The sequence below is a fragment of the Procambarus clarkii genome, chromosome 85 (genome assembly GCF_040958095.1).
Source record: "Procambarus clarkii isolate CNS0578487 chromosome 85, FALCON_Pclarkii_2.0, whole genome shotgun sequence".
NCBI classification, from domain to species: domain Eukaryota; kingdom Metazoa; phylum Arthropoda; class Malacostraca; order Decapoda; family Cambaridae; genus Procambarus; species Procambarus clarkii.
This window is the reverse complement of record NC_091234.1, coordinates 21,910,038-21,935,536: the sequence shown is the minus strand read 5'-3', so window position 1 is coordinate 21,935,536 and position 25,499 is coordinate 21,910,038. Positions and strand designations below refer to the sequence as shown.

General features: G+C 42.1%; 2 protein-coding genes across 11 annotated transcripts in view; one reads left to right on the top strand and one right to left on the bottom strand.

The window, feature by feature from the left end:
- Positions 1 to 13,811, top strand: part of LOC123746667 (putative methyltransferase DDB_G0268948) — a 29,416-nt gene extending 15,605 nt beyond the window's left edge. Inside the window, exons 5-7 of the mRNA XM_045728332.2 lie at positions 7,143 to 7,237; positions 9,820 to 9,966; positions 10,076 to 13,811. Coding sequence (XP_045584288.2) covers positions 7,143 to 7,237; positions 9,820 to 9,966; positions 10,076 to 10,169 — 336 coding nt within the window. The 3' untranslated portion in view covers positions 10,170 to 13,811. The remainder of the gene's footprint in view (positions 1 to 7,142; positions 7,238 to 9,819; positions 9,967 to 10,075) is intronic.
- Positions 13,355 to 25,499, bottom strand: part of LOC123746665 (regulator of G-protein signaling 7) — a 390,003-nt gene continuing 377,858 nt past the window's right edge. For all 10 annotated transcript variants that reach the window (XM_069316820.1, XM_069316816.1, XM_069316824.1 and 7 more), the window contains one exon: positions 13,355 to 18,173. Coding sequence is in view for 9 of the 10 variants with exons in the window: in XM_069316816.1 (XP_069172917.1) it covers positions 18,113 to 18,173 (61 nt within the window). In the remaining variant the exon portion in view is untranslated. The remainder of the gene's footprint in view (positions 18,174 to 25,499) is intronic.

Here is a 25,499-nt window from a genome sequence, read left to right as displayed (position 1 = left end):
TTGGAGATGGTACCTTTGGTTTCCATAACACTACGTCCAAGTAAAATTAACAGGAGCCGAATTTGCTCCCGTGTGAGCCTCTGGTCTCAATATAAACACAATGGCTGTTTAACACTCCATACTATTGACGTTACTGGCCGACATTGTCCAGAATGATAGGAGCCGAATTTGCTCCACACGTCTCGGAGGTGACACAACAATGGCCGCCTCCTTCCTCCCTCTCGCCTGGCCTACTTTGTCCAGATTTCAGAAAGTGATAGAAGGGTCACATTTACTCTACTTTAATATTGATAATTAAGTTAATTTATATAAGATGTTTTTATGATGGTAAAGTCCAAAGACTAATGTATTTAAGAATAATTCCCAGCAGAATAGCTGGTGAATTATAATAGTATGTGGTGATGATATCCCGTTTTCTTTAGACGGTAATTCCACTACAAGTTACGTTTTCTATGGGTAACTTGTTGGTAATACAGCTATTATCTGTATGATTATTAAATGGTGTCGGATTTTCCGACATAATTCCCCAGGGGGCTGCTCACGGGTCGAAGTCCTATTTAGAACAGACGAACACCGATACTCCTCCTTCGAATTATTAGATTAATTTGATGTTAGTAGTTAGTAATCACACGTTTGTGTGTCTGTTCGTACAGGACGGATGTCCCGTACTAGAGTTGCAAGGGTTAGAAGTCTAATGCGATTTCATTTCCCTGTCAACTCTTGAAAGGCTAATATTCAAGCCTTATTACATATTATTTAACCCAGAAGACTGGATGTGATCAAGTACTACAGTCAAGTATGATTCAGGGACTGCAGTGAGATCAGTGACATTAGATATAACTTGAAGTTTCTTCAGGTAACTGGTCACTGATATATAAACACTGAGGCCCATGGAATACATCTTGATTAAATAATAAATGTATCAAATCAGTCATCAGATTTATTGGGGTTTAATTTAGTTAATTGATTCAGAAGATTGAATAGCTCATCATTAAAGTAAAGTATGGTTCTGAGACTGCAGTGGGTTCAGTGACATTGGTCGCAGTGACTTGTAGCTGTTTTAGGCTACTGTTCACTGATTTGCCACTGAGGCCTCATGAAATCATCTTCAGCTTTAAATGATGATACTAACATCAACCTCTGTTGGTATAGTCAGCTGTAATCTCCTTAGTATAATGCTACTGGAGAAATATAATCAGCTGACAAATTTAGATTTCTATTGGTATTGTTTATCTGCAGGCTTAGGTCTCCTCAGGCTTGATACTGGGCCTGAGAGTAATTTACCTCCTGCAGAGTTTAACATGGTTATACCCTGATATTTAGTAGGGCTACCAATGAATTGATGGTAGTAGTCTGTCCCCACAAGGACAGCCATTTGGCATTTGATTTGCTCAAATTTACCTGCAGCTGCTTGATAATAGCTTTCCAGGTCAGCATAATCAACTGTTGATTGTTGTGACAAATCTTCACATTTCTTGATCTGTCTTGTTAAGTGGCCTTTAAGACCTGCAAGGGTTCTTTTCATTCTCCCTGCATTATCCATCCTGGCTAGTTGGTGAAGCCTTGTGGGGCTTGTACTTGGGCTGCTCATAATACTGAACAAACTCTAATGGTAGCCTAGGGTAAAATGCACTCACTAGGCAAAAATCCTACCTCTACTAGAGGTTAGCACTTAAAATTAATACACATTATATATATACAATCATACACACTAATAATTTGAGTGATAAACCAGTGTCACTGGAAGTACCTTTAGGTTAGCTCTTCTATATCACCCTAGGATGGTAGAGACACTAATTAATCACTCAAAGGTGTAATGATCATAAGTAAATTATTATATATACACAACTCAACTCGAGTTGATAAAAATTACACCCAAATAGGGTCTGGACCATTCATTAATGGTGTTAGGTTGATCAATATAGTAAAACTGACTATGGTAATAATGGGACTAGGATGAGCAATAATAGTTCAACTAGTCAGTGTTAATATCCTACCCTGTTGTGGGTTGGCAATTAGTAAATATTATACTGTGATCACTAGTGCAATTTATATTAAATGATTCTCTATTTTGGAGAAATAATATACACAATTATTGATAATAGCCTCTTAATTAGCCTCTATGAAACTTCTAATATTATCTAGAAGTATTAAATATTATTATTGACCTCGCGAAATAAACTCCACAAAATTCGTAGATAATCTCTCGCGAAATGTAACACCACGAAATCCGTGAACAATCTCGCGACACAGTCACTAATTTGGCTGGGTTCTATATTAGCGCTGTCATTTCACGAAATAACACGCCACCAAATATCTGTGGGTGTGCATGAAACCGCTGACGAAGCTGAACTGGGCTGAGGGAGGCTCCTGAGCTCCCTCGAGGCTACGCTGCCGTCTTTGACTGGCTGGCCTTTGTTTAAATAACACTGCACTAGTATATTTAATGAATCCACTGGTTAACTGGTTCATCCGGTACTAAGATGACCAAATGTGGGTTCATAGGACCGAATATTCCGGTTCCGAAGGTCCAAATAATGTGGGAACCGACCTGTGAGATTTATATTTATTTAATTTATATGAATTTATATTTACGTTAATTTATATACTTCGATAGCAATTTGTATAATGTTAAGTGGACTGTATTTCTGCAATAATCTCATAATCTCACAAATCGATCCTCTACACATTAGGGGGGTTTATTAAATTTATATATATGCAGCCAATCAAACTACAGTAACTACATACATTGAAGAGGTTCCTTATCTTATAGTACAGCAGGTTAGTCCACCAGGTATAACTAGGGTGTAGACACCAAATTATCCTCTTTGAGGTAGCTTCCATATCACCCAGTAACTGGTGCACAAATCTTGCTTCCTCGTCTTGACCTGTCAAAAGTGCGCTAGCTGTGAAGCCAGATACCTATATATGACAAGTATATCAGAGAAAACAGTACATGGAACATGAAGACCTGGCTTAATTACCTTTAGTTTGAGGCTTCCACGTAATCTAACCGGGTCACCCTATATCCTGACATTAATGGCCATAAATGAATGATAAACGGGTTTCGGATAGACTTAACTTGAATTGTAGACATCGTGTTGGAGATGGTACCTTTGGTTTCCATAACACTACGTCCAAGTAAAATTAACAGGAGCCGAATTTGCTCCCGTGTGAGCCTCTGGTCTCAATATAAACACAATGGCTGTTTAACACTCCATACTATTGACGTTACTGGCCGACATTGTCCAGAATGATAGGAGCCGAATTTGCTCCACACGTCTCGGAGGTGACACAACAATGGCCGCCTCCTTCCTCCCTCTCGCCTGGCCTACTTTGTCCAGATTTCAGAAAGTGATAGAAGGGTCACATTTACTCTACTTTAATATTGATAATTAAGTTAATTTATATAAGATGTTTTTATGATGGTAAAGTCCAAAGACTAATGTATTTAAGAATAATTCCCAGCAGAATAGCTGGTGAATTATAATAGTATGTGGTGATGATATCCCGTTTTCTTTAGACGGTAATTCCACTACAAGTTACGTTTTCTATGGGTAACTTGTTGGTAATACAGCTATTATCTGTATGATTATTAAATGGTGTCGGATTTTCCGACAATAGGGTTAGGCTATCATATTACCTTTCTCTTACTTAAAACCCATAATGTACTTTAAAATTGACAGACTAAGTCTACTCATAAATGAGAATGAAGTGTAATAGTGCACTAAAAATTAAAATAATAACCCACTATTTTGAAAACACAAGGAAACCCAGACTGTATATTTCGGGCCTAAATCGGGACCCTCTTCAGCAGTGAGCGATAACGGTCGTCGACCGGGCCGCGGGGACGCTAAGCCCCGGAAGCACCTAAAGGTAACCTCAAGATAAGGCACGGTGGATCTGCTTTTATTCAATAAAATATACAACCATATAACTAACTCAAACTAGGAGACTAATTGGTTCCCGGGCGAAGCTTTAAAAGATGCCAAAGCAAATTTCTTCTAGATTACCAATACTAGGCGGCAGGAGATCGTGTCTAAGAACAGCTTGATCATTCCATAGAGTTTTATCATCGAGGATACGGCTAAGAACTTAAGCTTAAGTAAAATAAAATTAATTTTTAAATACCCAAATAAAGTCAGCAAGGAATTAGCTAACGTCAAAAAATAAATAAAACTGAGAGGGCTGGAATCGATAAGATTCCTTAAAATTATTGTAATCAAGTTTATTATGGCCAAGCAGCTGTTAGATATGGTCAAGAAAGCTCAGCGTTATATTAACATGCGAGTGAGACCGAGCACAAAATTATATGTGATAATTAATGTATAACTTATCTCCAACACTGTGGCTTCAGAAGGAAAATAATAGATTCTACCTTTATAAACAATAATAAAAATTTTAATGTATCCCCAAGGCAGTGGTTACCAGTTCCACACAGAAATCTAAATAGTGTGATGCATCAACGTCACGCTATTGTGATTTCTGTGTGTAAGGGCGAAGGGGTAGAACGGCCTATTGACATAGCTCGAGTGCATGGGGGGAGTTGTGTAAAACCCTGGTTTGTGTCTCGGGGAGGCTGCAGGAGCCGAATAAGTTAGGTACAACTTCTGGTTTCAACTCCTTTTGACCATGTCGTAGCTCTGTCGATTAAGGCAGCGTCTGGGATGATCTCGAACGTAGGTTCGAATCCTCGTCACGGCCCTTGTGGATTTGTTCAGTGGTTACCTGATTTAGTGAGCGGTTATATAACAAGGAAGTTATTACCTAATGCTTACACCTCTTCCCAGGACACCATTAAAGCAGCTTCAGCTGTCATTCTCGCTCACTGCTGAAGAGGGTCCAGGTTTGTGACCGAAATATACAGTGTACGTTTCTTTGGGTTTTCAAAAATGTGGGTTAATATTTTTTATTCACGATTTAAATTTATAATTTAGCTTTGAATCAGCTTCTAGTAAATATACTGTCATTGATGTTCAACTATTGTCTATGTTCTGTTAAGTGTTCCGTAATTGTTGCTGTCATAATAGAAGCAGAATAGAACCAGTGAAGAGCAGAGGTGCCATAGGCACAATCAGAGAACACTGTATAAACATCAGAGGTCCAGTGAAGAGCAGAGGTGCCATAGGCACAATCAGAGAACACTGTATAAACATCAGAGGTCCACGGTTGTTCAACGTCCTCCCAGCGAGCATAAGAAATATTGCCGGAACAACCGTGGACATCTTCAAGAGAAAACTGGACGGTTTTCTTAAGAAGTGCCGGACCAACCGGGCTGTGGTCGGTATGTGGGCCTGCGGGCCGCTCCAAGCAACAGCCTGGTGGACCAAACTCTCACAAGTTGAGTCTGGCCTGCGGGCCGCTCCAAGCAACAGCCTGGTGGACCAAACTCTCACAAGTTGAGTCTGGCCTGCGGGCCGCTCCAAGCAACAGCCTGGTGGACCAAACTCTCACAAGTCAAGCCTGGCCTGCGGGCCGCTCCAAGCAACAGCCTGGTGGACCAAACTCTCACAAGTCAAGCCTGGCCTCGGGCCGCTCCAAGCAACAGCCTGGTGGACCAAACTCTCACAAGTCCAGCCTGGCCTCGGGCCGCTCCAAGCAACAGCCTGGTGGACCAAACTCTCACAAGTCAAGCCTGGCCTGCGGGCCGCTCCAAGCAACAGCCTGGTGGACCAAACTCTCACAAGTCAAGCCTGGCCTCGGGCCGCTCCAAGCAACAGCCTGGTGGACCAAACTCTCACAAGTCAAGCCTGGCCTCGGGCCGCTCCAAGCAACAGCCTGGTGGACCAAACTCTCACAAGTCAAGCCTGGCCTGCGGGCCGCTCCAAGCAACAGCCTGGTGGACCAAACTCTCACAAGTCAAGCCTGGCCTCGGGCCGCTCCAAGCAACAGCCTGGTGGACCAAACTCTCACAAGTCCAGCCTGGCCTCGGGCCGCTCCAAGCAACAGCCTGGTGGACCAAACTCTCACAAGTCAAGCCTGGCCTGCGGGCCGCTCCAAGCAACAGCCTGGTGGACCAAACTCTCACAAGTCAAGCCTGGCCTCGGGCCGCTCCAAGCAACAGCCTGGTGGACCAAACTCTCACAAGTCAAGCCTGGCCTCGGGCCGCTCCAAGCAACAGCCTGGTGGACCAAACTCTCACAAGTCAAGCCTGGCCTCGGGCCGCTCCAAGCAACAGCCTGGTGGACCAAACTCTCACAAGTCAAGCCTGGCCTCGGGCCGCTCCAAGCAACAGCCTGGTGGACCAAACTCTCACAAGTCAAGCCTGGCCTCGGGCCGCTCCAAGCAACAGCCTGGTGGACCAAACTCTCACAAGTCAAGCCTGGCCTCGGGCCGGGCTTGGGGAATGGATGAATTCCCAGAACCCGATCAAGCAGGTCATTCATTTATCGTTTCTGTTCCTGTGAGTATATATAAACTGTCTTCTTAAAATACTGTTTTTGTTGCTCCTCTTTTAAGTATTGTTATTAATACTCTTGTAAAGATGATACAAGAGTAATGTAAGGTAATTATCAGAGGAAAGTGTATAGCAATATGACTTGTGTAAAACTTGGAAGAGATATAAGGTAACATTAAGTGCTGGAATATGAGGCTAGAGGGAAGAAACAGTGACCATAGAATACAATCAGGGATTGATCGCCGGCCTGCAAGAAGCACTCAAAGGTCTCCAACTTCTCAGTGTCTTAAAACTGAGAGTTGACTTTATCCTTCAACTTTACTCAAGATTACACAATTCTTGGTTGAGATATATACAAGAGTTGTTACATTCTTGTACAGCCACTAGTACGCGTAGCGTTTCGGGCAAGTCCTTAATCCTATGGTCCCTGGAATACGATCCCCGCCGCGAAGAATCGTTTTTTCATCCAAGTACACATTTTACTGTTGCGTTAAACAGAGGCTACAGTTAAGGAATTGCGCCCAGTAAATCCTCCCCGGCCAGGATACGAACCCATGACATAGCGCTCGCGGAACGCCAGGCGAGTGTCTTACCACTACACCACGGAGACTAAACTGGTCAGAGACTGGTGGTCAGAATTATAGCTTAACGGGTTTATTTACCATTACTGCAGCTAGAACTAAAGCCTAATACCAAACAAAATACAAATAATTCAAAGAACTAAATCTACATTTTCTCTTTATAGTTCCTGGAGTCTATACAACAATATTGGCCAAAAGGAATCGTGCATCTAAAATCTAATCTTGCAACTCTGCCAGTTTTCTCTGATGAAGAAGTAAGGTGAGTGGGCGAGGTGTGTATCTTCTCACACATCCCAATAACTTAGCAACATTACATATAATTAAAACACGTTTTTTTCGTGTTCAAAAAAAAACGTTCACTGCGAGCATCTAAGACAATGCTTGGAGAAGATTTGCTGAGACTGACACGACAAAATCTGCTCACAAAGCGATCAGTAAAGACACGTAATAAGGACAATAGTTTGTGTCAGGCCTTTCAGACACGAGTGTAACTGGAAATAACGGCTCGCCTTAGTAAGTGCTCTTGTCACAGTCAAGTAGATTCTGGAAAGTATTGAATCCCCATGTATGATGGGTCTGGTGTTGTCTACCACATGATGCTGTATGATGGGTCTGGTGTTGTCTACCACATGATGCTGTATGATGGGTCTGGTGTTGTCTACCACATGATGCTGTATGATGGGTCTGGTGTTGTCTACCACATGATGCTGTATGATGGGTCTGGTGTTGTCTACCACATGATGCTGTATGATGGGTCTGGCGTTGTCTACCACATGATGCTGTATGATGGGTCTGGTGTTGTCTACCACATGATGCTGTATGATGGGTCTGGCGTTGTCTACCACATGATGCTGTATGATGGGTCTGGTGTTGTCTACCACATGATGCTGTGTGATGGGTCTGGTGTTGTCTACCACATGATGCTGTATGATGGGTCTGGCGTTGTCTACCACATGATGCTGTATGATGAGTCTGGTGTTGTCTACCACATGATGCTGTATGATGGGTCTGGTGTTGTCTACCACATGGTGCTGTATGATGGGTCTGGCGTTGTCTACCACATGATGCTGTATGATGGGTCTGGTGTTGTCTACCATATGATGCTGTGTGATGGGTCTGGTGTTGTCTACCACATGATGCTGTATGATGGGTCTGGCGTTGTCTACCACATGATGCTGTATGATGAGTCTGGTGTTGTCTACCACATGATGCTGTATGATGGGTCTGGTGTTGTCTACCACATGATGCTGTATGATGGGTCTGGCGTTGTCTACCACATGATGCTGTATGATGGGTCTGGCGTTGTCTACCACATGATGCTGTATGATGGGTCTGGTGTTGTCTACCACATGATGCTGTATGATGGGTCTGGTGTTGTCTACCACATGATGCTGTATGATGGGTCTGGCGTTGTCTACCACATGATGCTGTATGATGGGTCTGGTGTTGTCTACCACATATACTAACTGTAGAAAGAGCAATTATCTTCCGAGTGTCTTAGGAACCATCTTGAGGTTATCTTGAGATGATTTCGGGGCTTTAGTGTCCCCGCGGCCCGGTCCTCGACCAGGCCTCCACCCCCAGGAAGCAGCCCGTGACAGCTGACTAACACCCAGGTACCTATTTTACTGCTAGGTAACAGGGGCATAGGGTGAAAGAAACTCTACCCATTGTTTCTCGCCGGCGCCCGGGATCGAACCCGGGACCACAGGATCACAAGTCCTGCGTGCTGTCCGCTCGGCCGACCGGCTCCCTGTTGGGAGCCGGTCCATCAGATCTCCCAGCCGGTCGGAACTACGCTGCCATGCTCGGCAAGAAGCAATAGTCTTAGAAGCTTTTTCAATGGATTCGTAAGTAAAAGACTTACACAACATTCCTAGACTCGCAAGTTTCAGGAGCCTGTCTATTGTAAAAAACATAATAATGTTTACTCCTACAATAACTGCCCAACCACTTGGGCTGGATGGTAGAGCGACGGTCTCGCTTCAGGCAGGTCGGCGTTCAATCCCCCGACCGTCCACAAGTGGTTGGGCACCATTCCTTCCACCTGTCCCATCCCAAATCTTTATCCTGATCCCTTCTAAGTGCTATATAGTCGTAATGGCTTGGTGCTTTCCCTGATAATTCCTTCCTTCCTCCAATAACTGTTTTCCAACATCATATTCTCCTAAAAGCTGAGTTTTCCAACATCATATTCTCCTAAAAGATGAATTTTCCAACATCATATTCTCCTAAAAGCTGAGTTTTCCAACATCATATTCTCCTAAAAGCTGAATTTTCCAACATCATATTCTCCTAAAAGATGAGTTTTCCAACATCATATTCTCCTAAAAGATGAATTTTCCAACATCATATTCTCCTAAAAGATGAATTTTCCAACATCATATTCTCCTAAAAGCTGAATTTTCCAACATCATATTCTCCTAAAAGCTGAATTTTCCAACATCATATTCTCCTAAAAGATGAATTTTCCAACATCATATTCTCCTAAAAGATGAATTTTCCAACATCATATTCTCCTAAAAGCTGAATTTTCCAACATCATATTCTCCTAAAAGATGAATTTTCCAACATCATATTCTCCTAAAAGCTGAATTTTCCAACATCATATTCTCCTAAAAGATGAATTTTCCAACATCATATTCTCCTAAAAGATGAATTTTCCAACATCATATTCTCCTAAAAGATGAATTTTCCAACATCATATTCTCCTAAAAGATGAATTTTCCAACATCATATTCTCCTAAAAGATGAATTTTGTGATAAACAATTATGATCAAAATTATGTAATATATCAACAGATTAAAAGATTATGAGACATTTAAGTTGACTCTTTTCCAGTTATGGTGAAGGAAAGTTCACGGTGGAGAGAGAGGTCACCTTCGCTGACACCTTAGAGTACGTAGAGTCCATGTCTCTCTTGAAGAACTTCTTGGAGGCTGAGGGCAAGGACTCAGTCACTAAGCTAATTTCCAACTTGAAACAAGTGTAAGGAGCTCAGTATCCCTTGTCCAGTCTCTAGTATCATATATCATATAAAACAGAAGGTTTTTCAACGGACGAAAGTTATATCATGTTTTCTGTTATATCACAACAGACTGGCAACGGAGATGGGATCAACGGACGAGGCCGCCCCGTTAACGCAAGTGTTTGACTACGGTCTCAGGATGTGGCGGACACCTTCAGTGTGATAACACGTCTTCTCCTTTACCAGCGCTCCTCTTATATTGCTAGGCAACATGAAGGATAACCAGCGAATGATAACCAGTTATCAACGTTAATGAACACAAACAGGGTCACAAAAGGTGCTGTTTTTAGATCACGCTGGACTTGTGATCCTGTGGTCCTGGGTTCGATCCCAGGCGCCGGCGAGAAACAATGGGCAGAGTTTCTTTCACCCTATGCCCCTGTTACCTAGCAGTAAAATAGGTACCTGGGTGTTAGTCAGCTGTCACGGGCTGCTTCCTGGGGGTGGAGGCCTGGTCGAGGACCGGGCCGCGGGGACACTAAAGCCTCGAAATCATCTCAAGATAACTCCTACCATCAGGGGCCATGCGTCTCAGACGCTATGGGAACAAAAGGTTTATTGACCTTCCAGTCGCCTGTACTTGATTGATTTTACACACTCCTACTTACTAGTAGTATGTAAACTTGCTCACCAGGGGCCCGATTCAAGAAGCAGTTACGCAAGTAGTTACGAACGTGTACATCTTTCCTCAATCTTTGACGGCTTTGTTTACATTTATTAAACAGTTTACAAGCATGAAAACTTGCCAATCAACTGTTGTTATTGTTATAAACAGCCTCCTGGTGCTTCGGAGTTTATTAACTGTTTAATAATTGTAAACAAAGCCGCCAAAGATTGAGAAAAAATGTACAGGTTCGTAAGTACTTGCGTAACTGCTTCGTGAATCTGGCTGCAGGGGGTCGCCCACCCCACGAGTCTGAGAATGAGGGTCAGAAGTCGGCATAAAACGAACAGATAAAAAGCAGGCGATGAGTCACAATAACGTGGCTAAAGTATGTTGACCAGACCACACACTAGAAGGTGAAGGGACGACGACGTTTTGGTCCGTCCTGGACAATTCTCAAGTCCATTGTGAATGGTCCAGGACGGACCGAAACGTCGTCGTCGTCCCTTCGCCTTCTAGTGTGTGGTCTGGTCAATGAACAGGTATAAAGTTCGTTCACGAATAAGCCCCCATACCCACCATGGAGCCACAGTTAGAGGATAGGACACCCGACCAGACGGGGCTCCCCCAGGGGTCCATATCTTGAGGTTATCTTGAGATGATTTCGGGGCTTTAGTGTCCCCGCGGCCCGGTCCTCGACCAGGCCTCCACCCCCAGGAAGCAGCCCGTGACAGCTGACTAACACCCAGGTACCTATTTACTGCTAGGTAACAGGGACATTCAGGGTGAAAGAAACTTTGCCCGTTTGTTTCTGCCTCGTGCGGGAATCGAACCCGCGCCACAGAATTACGAGTCCTGCGCGCTATCCACCAGGCTACGAGGCCCCTGTATCCTGGGTATCCGCCCTGCAATCACCACTTTAAGAACTGTGAGACCATCGAGATCGAGCTCAGCAACGAAGGCAAAGTTTGACAGTTAGTACTGTTAAATTACTAGTAGAAATCTACTTTAAAATTAATTAATTGAAGTGAACTGTATGACGCAAATGGACTGTATTATGTTGTTGGGGATTAGCCTTCTACAAGGATAATCCCTTCTTAGTCCTTCTTAGTCCTAGATAATCCTTCTTAGATTAAGGACCTGTCCGAAACGCTGCGCGTACTAGTGGCTTTACAAGAATGTAATTACTCTGCTATGTATCCTAACAATCCCAATGTACCTTCTTGTATATATATAAATAAATAAATAAATAACATTTATGTACGTACGTAGCGTATATCAACAGTGGCGGGTAACAAGCTACGAAATGTTAGTTAGGTTACTACATAGGTTAGTTGAATGTTAAGGCTTATCTCTAGTGTCGCAAAGGCCTGGTAACAGGCACGAGTTTCCTTCAGGCAATCCTGGAACCTTGTAGGGAGGAGTTAAGATGACTTAGGTAGCCTCGTGGTGCATCAGGTCGACTCGATAATGTCCGCTTGTACTATACCTGCCAAATAAGTTATATAAGTAATAAGTAATACACTGTTAACACTACAGAGCGAATATTCCAAGAAGATGGGTTTGTATTAATAATTTGGCTTACCAAATTATTAATACAAATTATTAATTATGGTCCAGGACGGAGCGAAACGTCGTCGTCCCTTCACCTTCTAGTGTGTGGTCTGGTCAACATACTTCAGCCACGTTATTGTGACTCCTCGCCTGCCTCAATGTAGTGAGTTTGGTACACTTGCAGGAGGATATAATTGAGCAGCCTCTTTGGAATATTGGGGTTGATCTCGGTGCTCTCACATATATTTGTACTTTTTTTCCATGAACATACTGACAGATGGATATGTTGACAGACGGTCAATATCATGATCATTCAGCACACTTCTTGATTATATAAAATAGCCTGTAAGAAAATGTAATATTGCGAGCACAATTGGACAGACCGGTCCTTCAGTCGTGGCACAGCGCCTGACTGTTCAGCTGACTGTGCTGGCTTACGTGTCCACAGCTGTGGCCAACACACACACACACACACACACACACACACACACACACACACACACACACACACACACACACACACACACACACACACACACACACACACACACACACAGGTCCACAGCTGTGGCCAACACACACACACACGTCCACAGCTGTGGCCAACACACACGTCCACAGCTGTGGCCAACACACACACGCACACACGTCCACAGCTGTGGCCAACACACACACACACGTCCACAGCTGTGGCCAACACACACGTCCACAGCTGTGGCCAACACACACACACACACACGTACACACCTGTGGCCAACACACACACGTCTACAGCTGTGTCCAACACACACACTCACACACACGTCCACAGCTGTGGCCAACACACACACACACACACGTACTCACCTGTGGCCAACACATACACGTCTACAGCTGTGTCCAACACACACACTCACACACACGTCCACAGCTGTGGCCAACACACACACACACACGTCCACAGCTGTGGCCAACACACACACACACGTCCACAGCTGTGGCCAACACACACGCGTCCAAAGCTGTGTCCAACACACACACACACACACACACGTACACACCTGTGGCCAACACACACGTCCAAAGCTGTGTCCAACACACACACATGTCCAAAGCTGTGGCCAACACACACACACACGTCCAAAGCTGTGTCCTACACACTGAGCACCACAACTATTACACACACACAAGATGACTCAGTAATATGACCATTTATGAGTAACTTTATTTTTAGGTGAAACTTGATACATAATGGAAAGCAAAGAAAGCAAGCACAGTATGACCTGGCTGGTGCGGAGCTGATCTCCTCACCACACACAAGCAACAACTCACACCACTAGTCTATAAAACTTAAGACAAATAAATTTACATCTGTATATTGATAAATATATTAACATTACATATATACATACATATTATATATATATATATATATATATATATATATATATATATATATATATATCACGAAGAAATTAACGTGATGAACAATGTGACAGTGTCAGACCATGAAGGAAGGATTAATACAGGAATTTCCTCAAGTACTTTCGTATTTAATAATACATCTTCAAAAGAATGAATTTACAATTTAGTGGTTGAGGATATATTGGCAGGAAAGAGGTGAGGCGAGGTACAATGTCTTTAATGATATATTAATAAGATATTAGTGAGATAAATGTGTGTCAGTGATCCTACTCAAATCGCCGTTTACTGATCAATCAAAAATGGATCTAAATTATACAAACCACTGCTAATGTTCAAATTGCATGATTTTGTAATCTGTATCAAAGCAGATTCAATTATGTTCCTATTGAAAGTGATTTTACAATTCATCATAGTTACCTTGAGTTATCTTGAGATGATTTCGGGGCTTTAGTGTCCCCGCGGCCCGGTCTTCGACCAGGCCTCCACCCCCAGGAAGCAGCCCGTGACAGCTGACTAACTCCCAGGTACCTATTTACTGCTAGGTAACAGGGGCATTCAGGGTGAAAGAAACTCTGCCCATTTGTTTCTGCCTCGTGCGGGAATCGAACCCGCGCCACAGAATTACGAGTCCTGCGCGCTATCCACCAGGCTACGAGGCCCCGGCCACCAGGCTGCGAGGCCCCGGCCACCAGGCTACGAGGCCCCGGCCACCAGGCTACGAGGCCCCGGCCACCAGGCTACGAGGCCCCGGCCACCAGGCTACGAGGCCCCGGCCACCAGGCTACGAGGCCCCGGCCACCAGGCTGCGAGGCCCCCTCGTAGAAGAAGGGCGGCCATTGAAGAAGCCATCTCCCAATCAATTTGATGAGAACTTTCAGAGGCAAGAAAACAAAGCATTAGACAACTGGAGTGTTCTCGTAGTGATAATTGTCATTTACAAATTACCGTGTAAAGACTGTAATAGGTTCTATGTAGAGCAAACTTCCAAAGATTTGAAATTTAGAATTTTGCAACAAATACTCTGTAAGACACGGTAAATTGCCGAATGTTTTGGTCATTTGTCTGAAAGTTCACAACAAATTGATAGGGAGATGCTTTCTTCAATAACTGTAAAATATTTTCAATAGGAACATTATTGAATCTTCTTTAATACAGATTACAAAATCATGTAATTTGAACATTAGCAGTGGTTTGTATAATTTAGATATATTTTTGATTGATCAGTAAAGGGCGATTTGAGTAGGATCACTGACACACACTTTTCTCACTAATATCTTGTGAATATATCATTAAAGACATTGTACCTCGCCTCACCTCTTTCCTGCCAATATATTCTCAACCACTGAATTGTAAATCCATTCTTTTGAAGATGTATTATTAAATATGAAAGTACTTAAGGAAATTCCTGTATTAATCCTTCCTTCGTGGTCTGACACTGTCATAATTATATATATATATATATATATATATATATATATATATATATATATATATATATATATATATATATATATATATATATATATATATATTAACATTAGTGTGTGGGTGTGTTACTGATATTAGTCAATTATGCACAGGTCTCCATAAAACATAAATACCAGTATAATAAAATAACACACAGGTAGTTGCTGAAGTCTTATCTGTACTGAGAACAGTCTGAGGCGTGGTGACAACAATAGCAAATGATTAGCGACTCGGAAGCTTGACAATCCCAGTAGGCAGATGACCTCTCTTGTTCAGATTGTCAAGCAGGAATTCTCTTGGACTGATACCTAGTAAAGTGGTAAACATGACCCGCCCTCCCCATCTATGTTCATGAATAACAAAAAGAGTATCAGAGTGCTGAAGATACAAAACGCCATTCTATATAGACATTTTGTACCTTCAGAAAGAGAGGATCAAAATGATATGAAAATTATTTTGCCTGCCTGACATCGCCAGACTTCCACAACATGTACAGCGGGAGTATGATGCATGATGCATGTCTTGGTCCACCGAGAATGGCATCTATGGCCACGAACAGACGGGTGAAGATCGTATGATTTCTTTAAAATGTATGAATTACCTACGCGATGCTGAGTGAAAATGCGTTCCTAGAATATCATTCCTTTTAATATGAAGTGTTCTTACGTATTACGGGAAGCTTGTAATGCGAGTTGGTACAAACGCTAGTTATAAAACATGCTCAGGGTAAGTAGAATATGTAACCTGGGATGACAAGTGCTGCGCTCTCTTGACCCTTGGCAAGAATGATCTTTGAGGATTGTTGACATTAGTGCAGCTGTTGTTTTCTTTTGAATACGTTTCTCAATTACAGTGTGAGTTGTATGGGAGAGGCGCTAGCATAGACTTTGTTGGACCGTTATGGTCTTTATACCCGCTTGGAATACAACCATGCTGGTCTGTACCCGCTCGGAGAACAGCCACTCTGGTCTGTACCCGCTCGGAGTACAACCACGCTGGTCTGTATCCGCTCGGAGAACAACCACTCTGGTCTGTACCCGCTCGGAGTACAACCACGCTGGTCTGTACCCGCCCGGAGAACAACCACGCTGGTCTGTACCCGCTCGGAGAACAACCACTCTGGTCTGTACCCGCTCGGAGTACAACCACGCTGGTCTGTATCCGCTCGGAGAACAACCACTCTGGTCTGTACCCGCTCGGAGTACAACCACGCTGGTCTGTACCCGCCCGGAGAACAACCACGCTGGTCTGTACCCGCTCGGAGAACAACCACGCTGGTTTATACCCGCTCGGAGAACAACCATAATGTACTACTAACCCCCACACTGTTACAGGATTTGATTAAAATTATTACAGCAAAAACGAAATATAGAAAGTTCTATGAACAATAGGTGTATTGGGAAAATATTTAAGGTACTAATATTTCTCCTGTGGTGTTTTCTGGCATCGTTGTGCCTCAGGTTGCCAAGTATGGCGGCTCATCCTTCACCTGATAAAATTTGGTTAACTCTTTTGTTTTGTTTCAGTATCATTATTACAATATTATCATCAATTTACAATTAGATATTCACAAATTTAGTATATTTAGGTTTTAAATAAATTCATGGTGTGTCTTAATGTAAAACCTGGTTCAGGCGAAGGTTGTAGGTGCGCGCGCCACTCCGTTCCTCCACCACCACTCCTGTAGGGACGGGGGGCGGCGCCTATCCCACAGTAACACAATTCAACACAACATGGAACAATTATATACACTCTCACACCTAGCGATCAGCCACCTACGACTCAAGTCACATCCCTAGTTTGAAAATAACTGGAATGAACAACAACGTCTATGCTTTTTTCTAGAGATGTTTAACCTGTCTACAAAGGTGATCTAAGTTACATTAAATTGTTGATTTTGTCTAGATGTACTTTTTGTGCCACTTTGATCTAATACTGAAGAATGCTATGCTAATCAAAGTTGAATTTTCTGAAATGTCATACACATCTGCTGACGATGAGTTTGTCTTTGATACACAAATATGTGAGTCAGTGTAGCCTAGGCACAGTCTGCACTGGTTGCAAATGAGTTCTTCCCATCATACACCACTTTGAACACACCAAGTCTTCACATTATTGTTTCGGTTATCTTTGTCACATTTATAAAATAAATTTGCACGAAGGCAATAAGAATATGTGGGTGGCACGGTAGCTGTGGTGCCCCAGGATAGGGCCGGATAGGCAATAGTGAAGACATGCTCCCTACACTTTATTCTGCCGTCTAGGCGCCCAAGGGTGATCTGGCAGCACATGGCCCCTCCCCTGGTCTTCCCAGTATGCCTACGTCCAGTAGCCTTTACTTTTTATTACCTCGCTAGACCCTCAACAGTAATACCCCACCTCAACACATCGACAAGCCAGTGCCTTACAATCTAAATCCGTGACGAGTGCCAGAGTAGGCAGTGCCAGGCTAACTGGTTCAGGTGGTCACGCTCGCGGGGGCCTGACCCATCCTCTCATATTATCGAACCGGCTCCAACTCCTTCCACCTGATTATGTCATAATAATGACACCCAGAAATTGCTGAATTTTGTAACCTTGCATTTTTTACCTCGCATGAAATTATCAGTAAGGGTTTTAGGTTCGTGGGAGCCGCCTCGTTCAGCAGACCCCACGCGAGGAACTCTGTTGCGTTGCACTCTCCTTCCCTGGCGCAAGCACCTGGCAGGGCTGCACTACCCTCGAGACGTAAACTTTCAAAACTTTCTTTCTGTCATCTGTGACAGACACACGCACCCCTGGCGGTGTCTTGCAAGGGCTCAGCTATGGGCACTCGGCCTCAGGGGGACGTGTGAAGAACCAGACGCTGTCCTTCTATTCCCAGCAGTCTCCTTTGCTCACCCATGGTCATCCACTAGATCCAGACCTGTCGACCCATACCACACTCCACCTCACTCGAAGGGCATTGCTCCCAGATAACCCTTAGGTGCCTGGCAGTTTTATCGGGCTAGTACCAACCTCACCGTGCCCATGCCCGGCGCAGCACATCCACAACGTGCCAGCCACATACCCTAAGCAGCTAGTCCTAGTCATCGCTGCTACAAGTAACCTAGTGTTGCGTAGGTCTTCACAAAAGGTGTATCCATTTTGCAGCTTTCCCTGGAAAAAACCAAGTTTGCTCATTACTTACAAGAAAATCAATGATACTAGGATAATACAATTAAACTACACGATTTTAAATATATTTATATTTAAGTGTTTATCAAATTATACTCTATATTTTTTTTTTAATATAAACTTAAGAGTCATGACTCAGCCAAGGCAAGTACTTCAAGAATACTGATCGAAAGAGAGCTAAAGTCACATTAAAAGCAGTGGAAAAGCCGAAGCAAACAACAGTGGATCAGGCTACTGGCGCCCGACACTACAGTGGACCATGCTACTGGCGCCTGACATCCACAGCGTGCGCCAGTAGCCTATTGGACCAGGCTACTGGCGTCCGACACTATACTGGACCAGGCTACTGGCGCCCGACACTATACTGGACCAGGCTACTGGCGTCCGACACTACTGCAAGTATTTCATACAGACGTGAACTCTTGGTTGTACACAACAGTGGCCCACTGACTCCACCTCATCACGCACCAAATGACTTTTGCAATACAAGTAACAAGAAACTGAAATAAAAAATCTATGTTAGTCACTGGGTCACTGCTATTTAAGACTCATGACAAAATGTAAAGATTGGAGCATGAGGTACCCAAATAAATGTAATTCCAATTAGGCATTAAATAACATCAAATTTAATTGTGCTTGAATTTAGGCATTTATATGGTAAAACATACTCAATTTAAGTGTTATGGTTTAGCACGAGCCTTACTGTCATGTTTACTGAACTTTTTTGTAGACTTCCATTAGAACAACATGTGTATAGAATATGTGAAGTGATAAGTAATTTGTGCCTCATGCTGGCGGAGGATCTCTAAGGGCAGTGTAAACATCACACCAGTTCCGCTGCCACACGTAGGAACATACCAGTCATGCCACCCCCAGGAGCATACAATTGACGCCATCCTAGGAGCATATCCATGATGCCAGCCTAGCAGGAGGCTAGTGATGCCACCCCTAGCAGCACACTAGCGATGCCTCCATGGGAGCCTACCAGCAATGTTAATCTAGGAGAATACTAGCGATGCCTCCATGGGAGCCTACCAGCAATGTTAATCTAGGAGAATACCAGTAATGGTAACCTGGAAACATACCCGTGATAGCAACCCTAGGAACATACCTGTGATAGCAACCCTAGGAGCATACCCATGATGCAAACCTAGGAGAGCATACCAGTGATGTCGACCTAGGAGCATACCCATGATGCAAACCTAGGAGAGCATACCCATGATGCCAACCTAGCAGCATACCAGTGAGTAGTGTGGAGTAAGACTAGAACCATGCATTTTGCTTTTTCGAGTGCACGGTTCTAGTCATAATGAACTTTTCCGTGAACCTCAGTTACTCACAGTTCTAGTCATTGTAAAATTTTCCATGAACCTTGGCGATGCAAGATTTCAGTCATAATAAAATTTTCTGTGATTCTTCGCAACGCACGTGGTTCCAGCCATCCTTGATTTCCAATGATGTCATCAGCCCATCAGTCTCCATCTTCCCTCAATAAATTCATTTCCATTATTGCATATTTAATCCAGTTTTCAATGATTTAATATTAAATCCTATTTTCAAAGATTATTTCTAGTTAGATTGCATATTAAACATAAGAATGAAATTGCCGAAGGCCTTTTGGTGGACCATACAGTATCTCCTATTTATTTACACCCATGTTTATGGGTGTAAATACCACCCATATTTATGGGTGTTTATATATTATGTTTGTATTTATGGGTGTAAATACTTTGGACGGACCAAAACGTCGTCATCCCTTCACTTTCTAGTATGGGTTTGGTCAAGAAAGGGGGATATTGGTAGGGTATTGAAAGTATCAACGTAAGACAGAACATGAAACAATGGGTATAAATTGAATTCGTTTAGATTTAGGAAAGACCTGGGTAAATACTGGTTTGGTAACAGGGATGTTGATTTGTGGAACCAATTACCGCATAGCATGGTGGAGGTGGAGTCTCACGATTGTTTCAAATGTGGGTTGGACAGGTATACGAGTGGTTATAAATAAAAACTGCCTCGAATGGGCCAAGAGGCATTCTGCAGTTACCGTTATTCTTATGTTGAACTAATCATTAACTACCATTATGAAATGGAATAAACTGGAGAAGGTCTATATATAAGAAGCAAGGAAAATAGCATAATGTTCACACCCTTGTATTTGCTCATATCATTCCCAAATATATAATATTTTATATAACATATATAATTCTCAAAAACAACCCGTCCTGTAACACATATCCATAATTTTTGAAAGTGATATACTTTGCAGTTCTTAATAGTAAGTAACAGTACATGATAGAACACGAAAATACTAGGCAAATACTGGTTCGGTATCAGGGCTGTTGATTTGTTGAACCAACTACCGCCTAACATTATAGAAGTAGGATCATTTCATTTTTTCATGCATAGGTTAGACATATATGAATGAGATTGGGATGGATATAAATATAAGCTGCCTCGTAAGGGCCAATAGGCCTTCTGCATTAACCTTCATTCAAAAGTTCTTGCATAGCTTTCGTGGTATTATAGCTTTTTGTCATTAGTGCCAAGGTGCAGGTTTCATCCATTGCTGCATGACATAAGCGTTGTGTTTAACGTCACAGGCGGCACAATGAGGCCTTATTCCCTTGCTAATATTATTAACCCTACCTCACCTTACCTAGCCATCCTAACCTAACCTAACCTAACCTCACATTACTTAGCCATCCTAACCTAACTTCACCTAACCTAACCTAACCTAACCTCACATTACTTAGCCATCCTAACCTAACCTAACCTCACATTACCTAGCCATCCTAACTTAACCTAACCTAACCTCACCTTACCTAGCCATCCTAACCTAACCTAACCTAACCTCACCTTACCTAGCCATCCTAACCTAACCTAACCTAACCTCACATTACCTAGCCATCCTAACCTAACCTAACCTAACCTCACATTACCTAGCCATCCTAACCTAACCTAACCTCACATTACCTAGCCATCCTAACCTAACCTCACATTACCTAGCCATCCTAACCTAACCTAACCTAACCTCACATTACCTAGCCATCCTAACCTAACCTAACCTAACCTCACATTACCTAGCCATCCTAACCTAACCTAACCTAACCTCACATTACCTAGCCATCCTAACCTAACCTAACCTAACCTCACATTACCTAGCCATCCTAACCTAAAACACACACACACACACAAATTGCTCATTTGCATTGAAATTACCAAGCTTTCAGTTAAAATTGGAACCATTGCATGACGCACTTAATATCACCATTTCATGAAGCTCATAGCACTTAAATCTCTATACCTATTATATTTAATAATATCTTCAAATTGTCATACTACCCTAATCCACCTAACCTCATCAGTTGTTTAATATGTATTTTATACATCTTATAATTTTTCATTTATTAGTTTTTATTCTTGTTTTAACTAAAATAAAAGGGGGGGGGAAGCACAATTATTTTTATTTTTATTTTTTTGAGAGATATATACAAGAGTTGTTACATTCTTGTACAGCCACTAGTACGCGTAGCGTTTCGGGCAGGTCCCTGGAATACGATCCCCTGCCGCGAAGAATCGTTAATACGGAAATCTCAGCAAGTGCAAGGTGATGCATGATGGGAGATCACACCTAAAGCACTTCCTCATCCATTTTGAGTGTAGTTAATTCCTACACAATTTTGCAACATTATAGCTAGATGGTGTACTATATTACACAGGTAGTTATCATACATCTGGCAACTCAGCATGCTAGTACCCGTGTTCATGGGTTAGTCATTCCCAGACCCCGGGAAATTACACACAAAAATGCGTCTACAGCTATAAATCTTGAATTATGCAGTGCTTATCTTGAGGTTATCTTGAGATGATTTCGGGGCTTTAGTGTCCCCGCGGCCCGGTCCTCGACCAGACCTCCACCCCCAGGAAGCAGCCCGTGACAGCTGACTAACACCCAGGTACCTATTTTACTGCTAGGTAACAGGGGCATAGGGTGAAAGAAACTCTGCCCATTGTTTCTCGCCGGCGCCTGGGATCGAACCCAGGACCACAGGATCACAAGTCCAGCGTGCTGTCCACTCGGCCGACCGGCTCCCCCAAAATGTCCCCCTAGCTGCCCAAATGTCGTACCGCAATTCATATATCTGGCAACTGAGATGGATGCTAGCCACTATATTCATCACGGCCCTTGTGGATTTGTTCATAGGTAATCATTCCTAGACCTCGAAAATCCTAATCTTGCTCCAAAAATCAGCTAACTTCTTTCTAAACCAACAGTCACAAATATATACATTTCAGGAAATGCAAGTCATGTCTCAAAGGTTGAATAGAATTCTATGACTAAGCAACAGGCACTAAACAAGAGAAGGATGGGCAGATTGCATTTTTTTGGACTGTCAGAAAGCTTTTGACACAGTTCCCCATAAGAGAATGTTGCATAAGTTTGAGAAGCAAGCTGGAGTAAGTGATAGGGTGCTCCAATTTATAAGGGAGTATCTAAACAACAGGAAGCAGAGAGTTACTGTGAGGGGTGAGACCTCAGACTGGCGTGTTGTCACCGGCAGAGTCCCACAGGGCTCTGTACTCGGACCTATCCTGTTTCTGATATGTGAATGATCTTCCAGAGGGTATAGACTCATTCCTCTCAATGTTTGCTGATGATGCTAAAATTATGAGAAGGATTGAGACAGAGGAAGACAGCAAGAGGCTACAGGATGACCTGGTCAGACGGAAGGAATGGTCCAACAAATGGCTACTAGAGTTTAATTCGACCAAGTGCAAAGTGATAAAAATAGGCGTAGGAAGCAAAAGGCCAAACACAAGGTACCTGCTGCTAGAGGAAATCGTTCAGGTGTCAGGACGAGAGAGAGCTGGAGGTTGATATCACACCAGACCTGTCCCCTGAAGCCCACATCAAAAGGATAACATCAGCGGCGTATGCAAAGCTGGTGAACATAAGAACTCCCTTCAGGAAATTATGTAAGGAATCATTCAGAACCTTGTATACCTCATATGTTAGACTAATACTGGAATATGCAGCTCCAGCATGGTGTCCATAGCTAATGAAATACAAAACAAAATTAGAAAAGGTTCAGAAGTATGCCATCAGGCTAGTCCCCGAGCTGAGAGGAATGAGCTATGAGGAAAGATTACTGGAACTGAACCTCACGACACAGGAAGATAGAAGAGTTAGGGAGATGTTATTACTATTTACAAAATTCTCACAAGAAATGACAGGGTAGATAAAAATAAACTGTTTAACATGGGTTGTATGCAAACAAGGGGGACACAGATGGAAACTGAGTACCCAAATGAGCCACAGGGATGTTAGAAAGAACTTTTTCAGTGTCAGAGTGGTTAACATTAAGCACTTATGTGGTGGAGGCTGGCTCCATACACAGTTTCAAATGTAGATATGATAGAGCCCAGTAGGCTCAGGAATGTGTACACCAGTTGAGAGGCGGGACCAAAGAGCCAGAGCCCCACTCCGCAAGCACAACTAGGTGAGTACATACATACACAACCCATACATGCCTAGATAATAACCTGTTTTTGCCACCTTTACCCCATTTATTCAGATGTAATTTATACCATATTAATCCCTAAAATGTATTAAGAACAAGATTTCAGTATCCCAACAGCTCGTTCACCACAAGTGACCTTTCATTTTTGTTCTGTTGATGCATATTGATGCATGACAATCCTGGAAATACAAACCATAACTGTCTCTATTTTCCGCTTGTTACAACTTGTAATAAAGTTGTTACATCTTGGCTTAAAGTGTTTATGACGTATTAGAACGTTGTTACAACTTGCTATATTGGTTGTTATAACTGGTTAGGTGGTGTTAAAACTTGTTCGAACGTTGTACCAACGTCGTAGTTTCGGTGTGTGTTTGGCGGGAATCAGCAAGATAACCATAACATTAAGGTCCAAAAATATTACTAAATATTAAATATCTAAATGGTATATTCAAACACCAAATATTGTAATTATATGACTAAATACCCACCCATATATAGCTACTGTTCATATGGATAAACCAAGGTGTTTGTGTCACAGTGAAATAAATTATTAATTATTAATAATAAAAACATGTATTTATGATAAAGTACACTAAAATATAATAATTTATCACCATTTACACAAAATGACACACAATTGTGCAAAACTAAAAATACTCAAAATCAATGGTATCTCATAAAATGCACATATTTACACTCAAAGTATTACATTTACACAAAGCATGACTTTGCACAACTATAACAAATTGTATACACACTTATACAAATCAAAATGTGCTTTTGTAAAAAATTACACAATTTCATAAACTTCACTTTCACAAAATGCTTACATCACAAAAATAAATACACGTTCACACTTGATCAAGAAGCCTATTTTTTTTTATAACAACATACAGAACTTGCACAAAATACAATTACACAAGTTCCATTACTGCAATTAAAACAACAACTTGTATAAATACAATACACAACTTGCACAAATACAATTAATACACAACTAGCACAATTACAAACATGCACAAAATAATACACGACTTGCACAATTACAATCAATACGCAAATGCAAGTACAAAACATGCACAATTAATACTCAACTTGCACAAACCATACACAACTTGCCTGAACAATACACTGTAGGAATATAATCAATACACAAATGCAATCATGACACAGTTTTTGCAAAATACTATCAATACACAACCTGCACAATTAATACAGAACTTGCACAGTTATAATCATTGTGCAATTTGTACAAATACAATAACACACAACTTAGTTGATCAATATACAATTTGCACAATATTTTACTAAATATGTTTAGAATATAATTTATAATATGCCAATAAATGACTAGATGCAAAAAAACAAAAATTTGATCCACATCTGGATATTGGAAATAGCTCGATGGACACAGCACTAACACTATGAAATAGTCTTGAGAATGGGGTATGTTATGCAAAGACTGGATGTTCGTAATAGATGTTAACAGTTCTAACAGTTAAATTCAGATTTTGGTTGTAAAATTAGATACATTTAGTTAAATTCAGCTTTGGTTTGATATAATTGGGGTAAATTTAATGGAATTGACTCAAGTTTGGATAAATTAGGTTAAATTTAGCTTTGGCTGTGATATGTTAGGTTAGGCTTTTCTTGTTCAGAAAACAGAGCAAATTAGCCTATTTGAGTTATAGCTAGCTCTTGTAATAGATGAAGAGAGGTTACATAGAGTTGTATGTGAGGATATTGATGCTGTTATTTACTTAGTTCAGCTTTAGATTTAGTT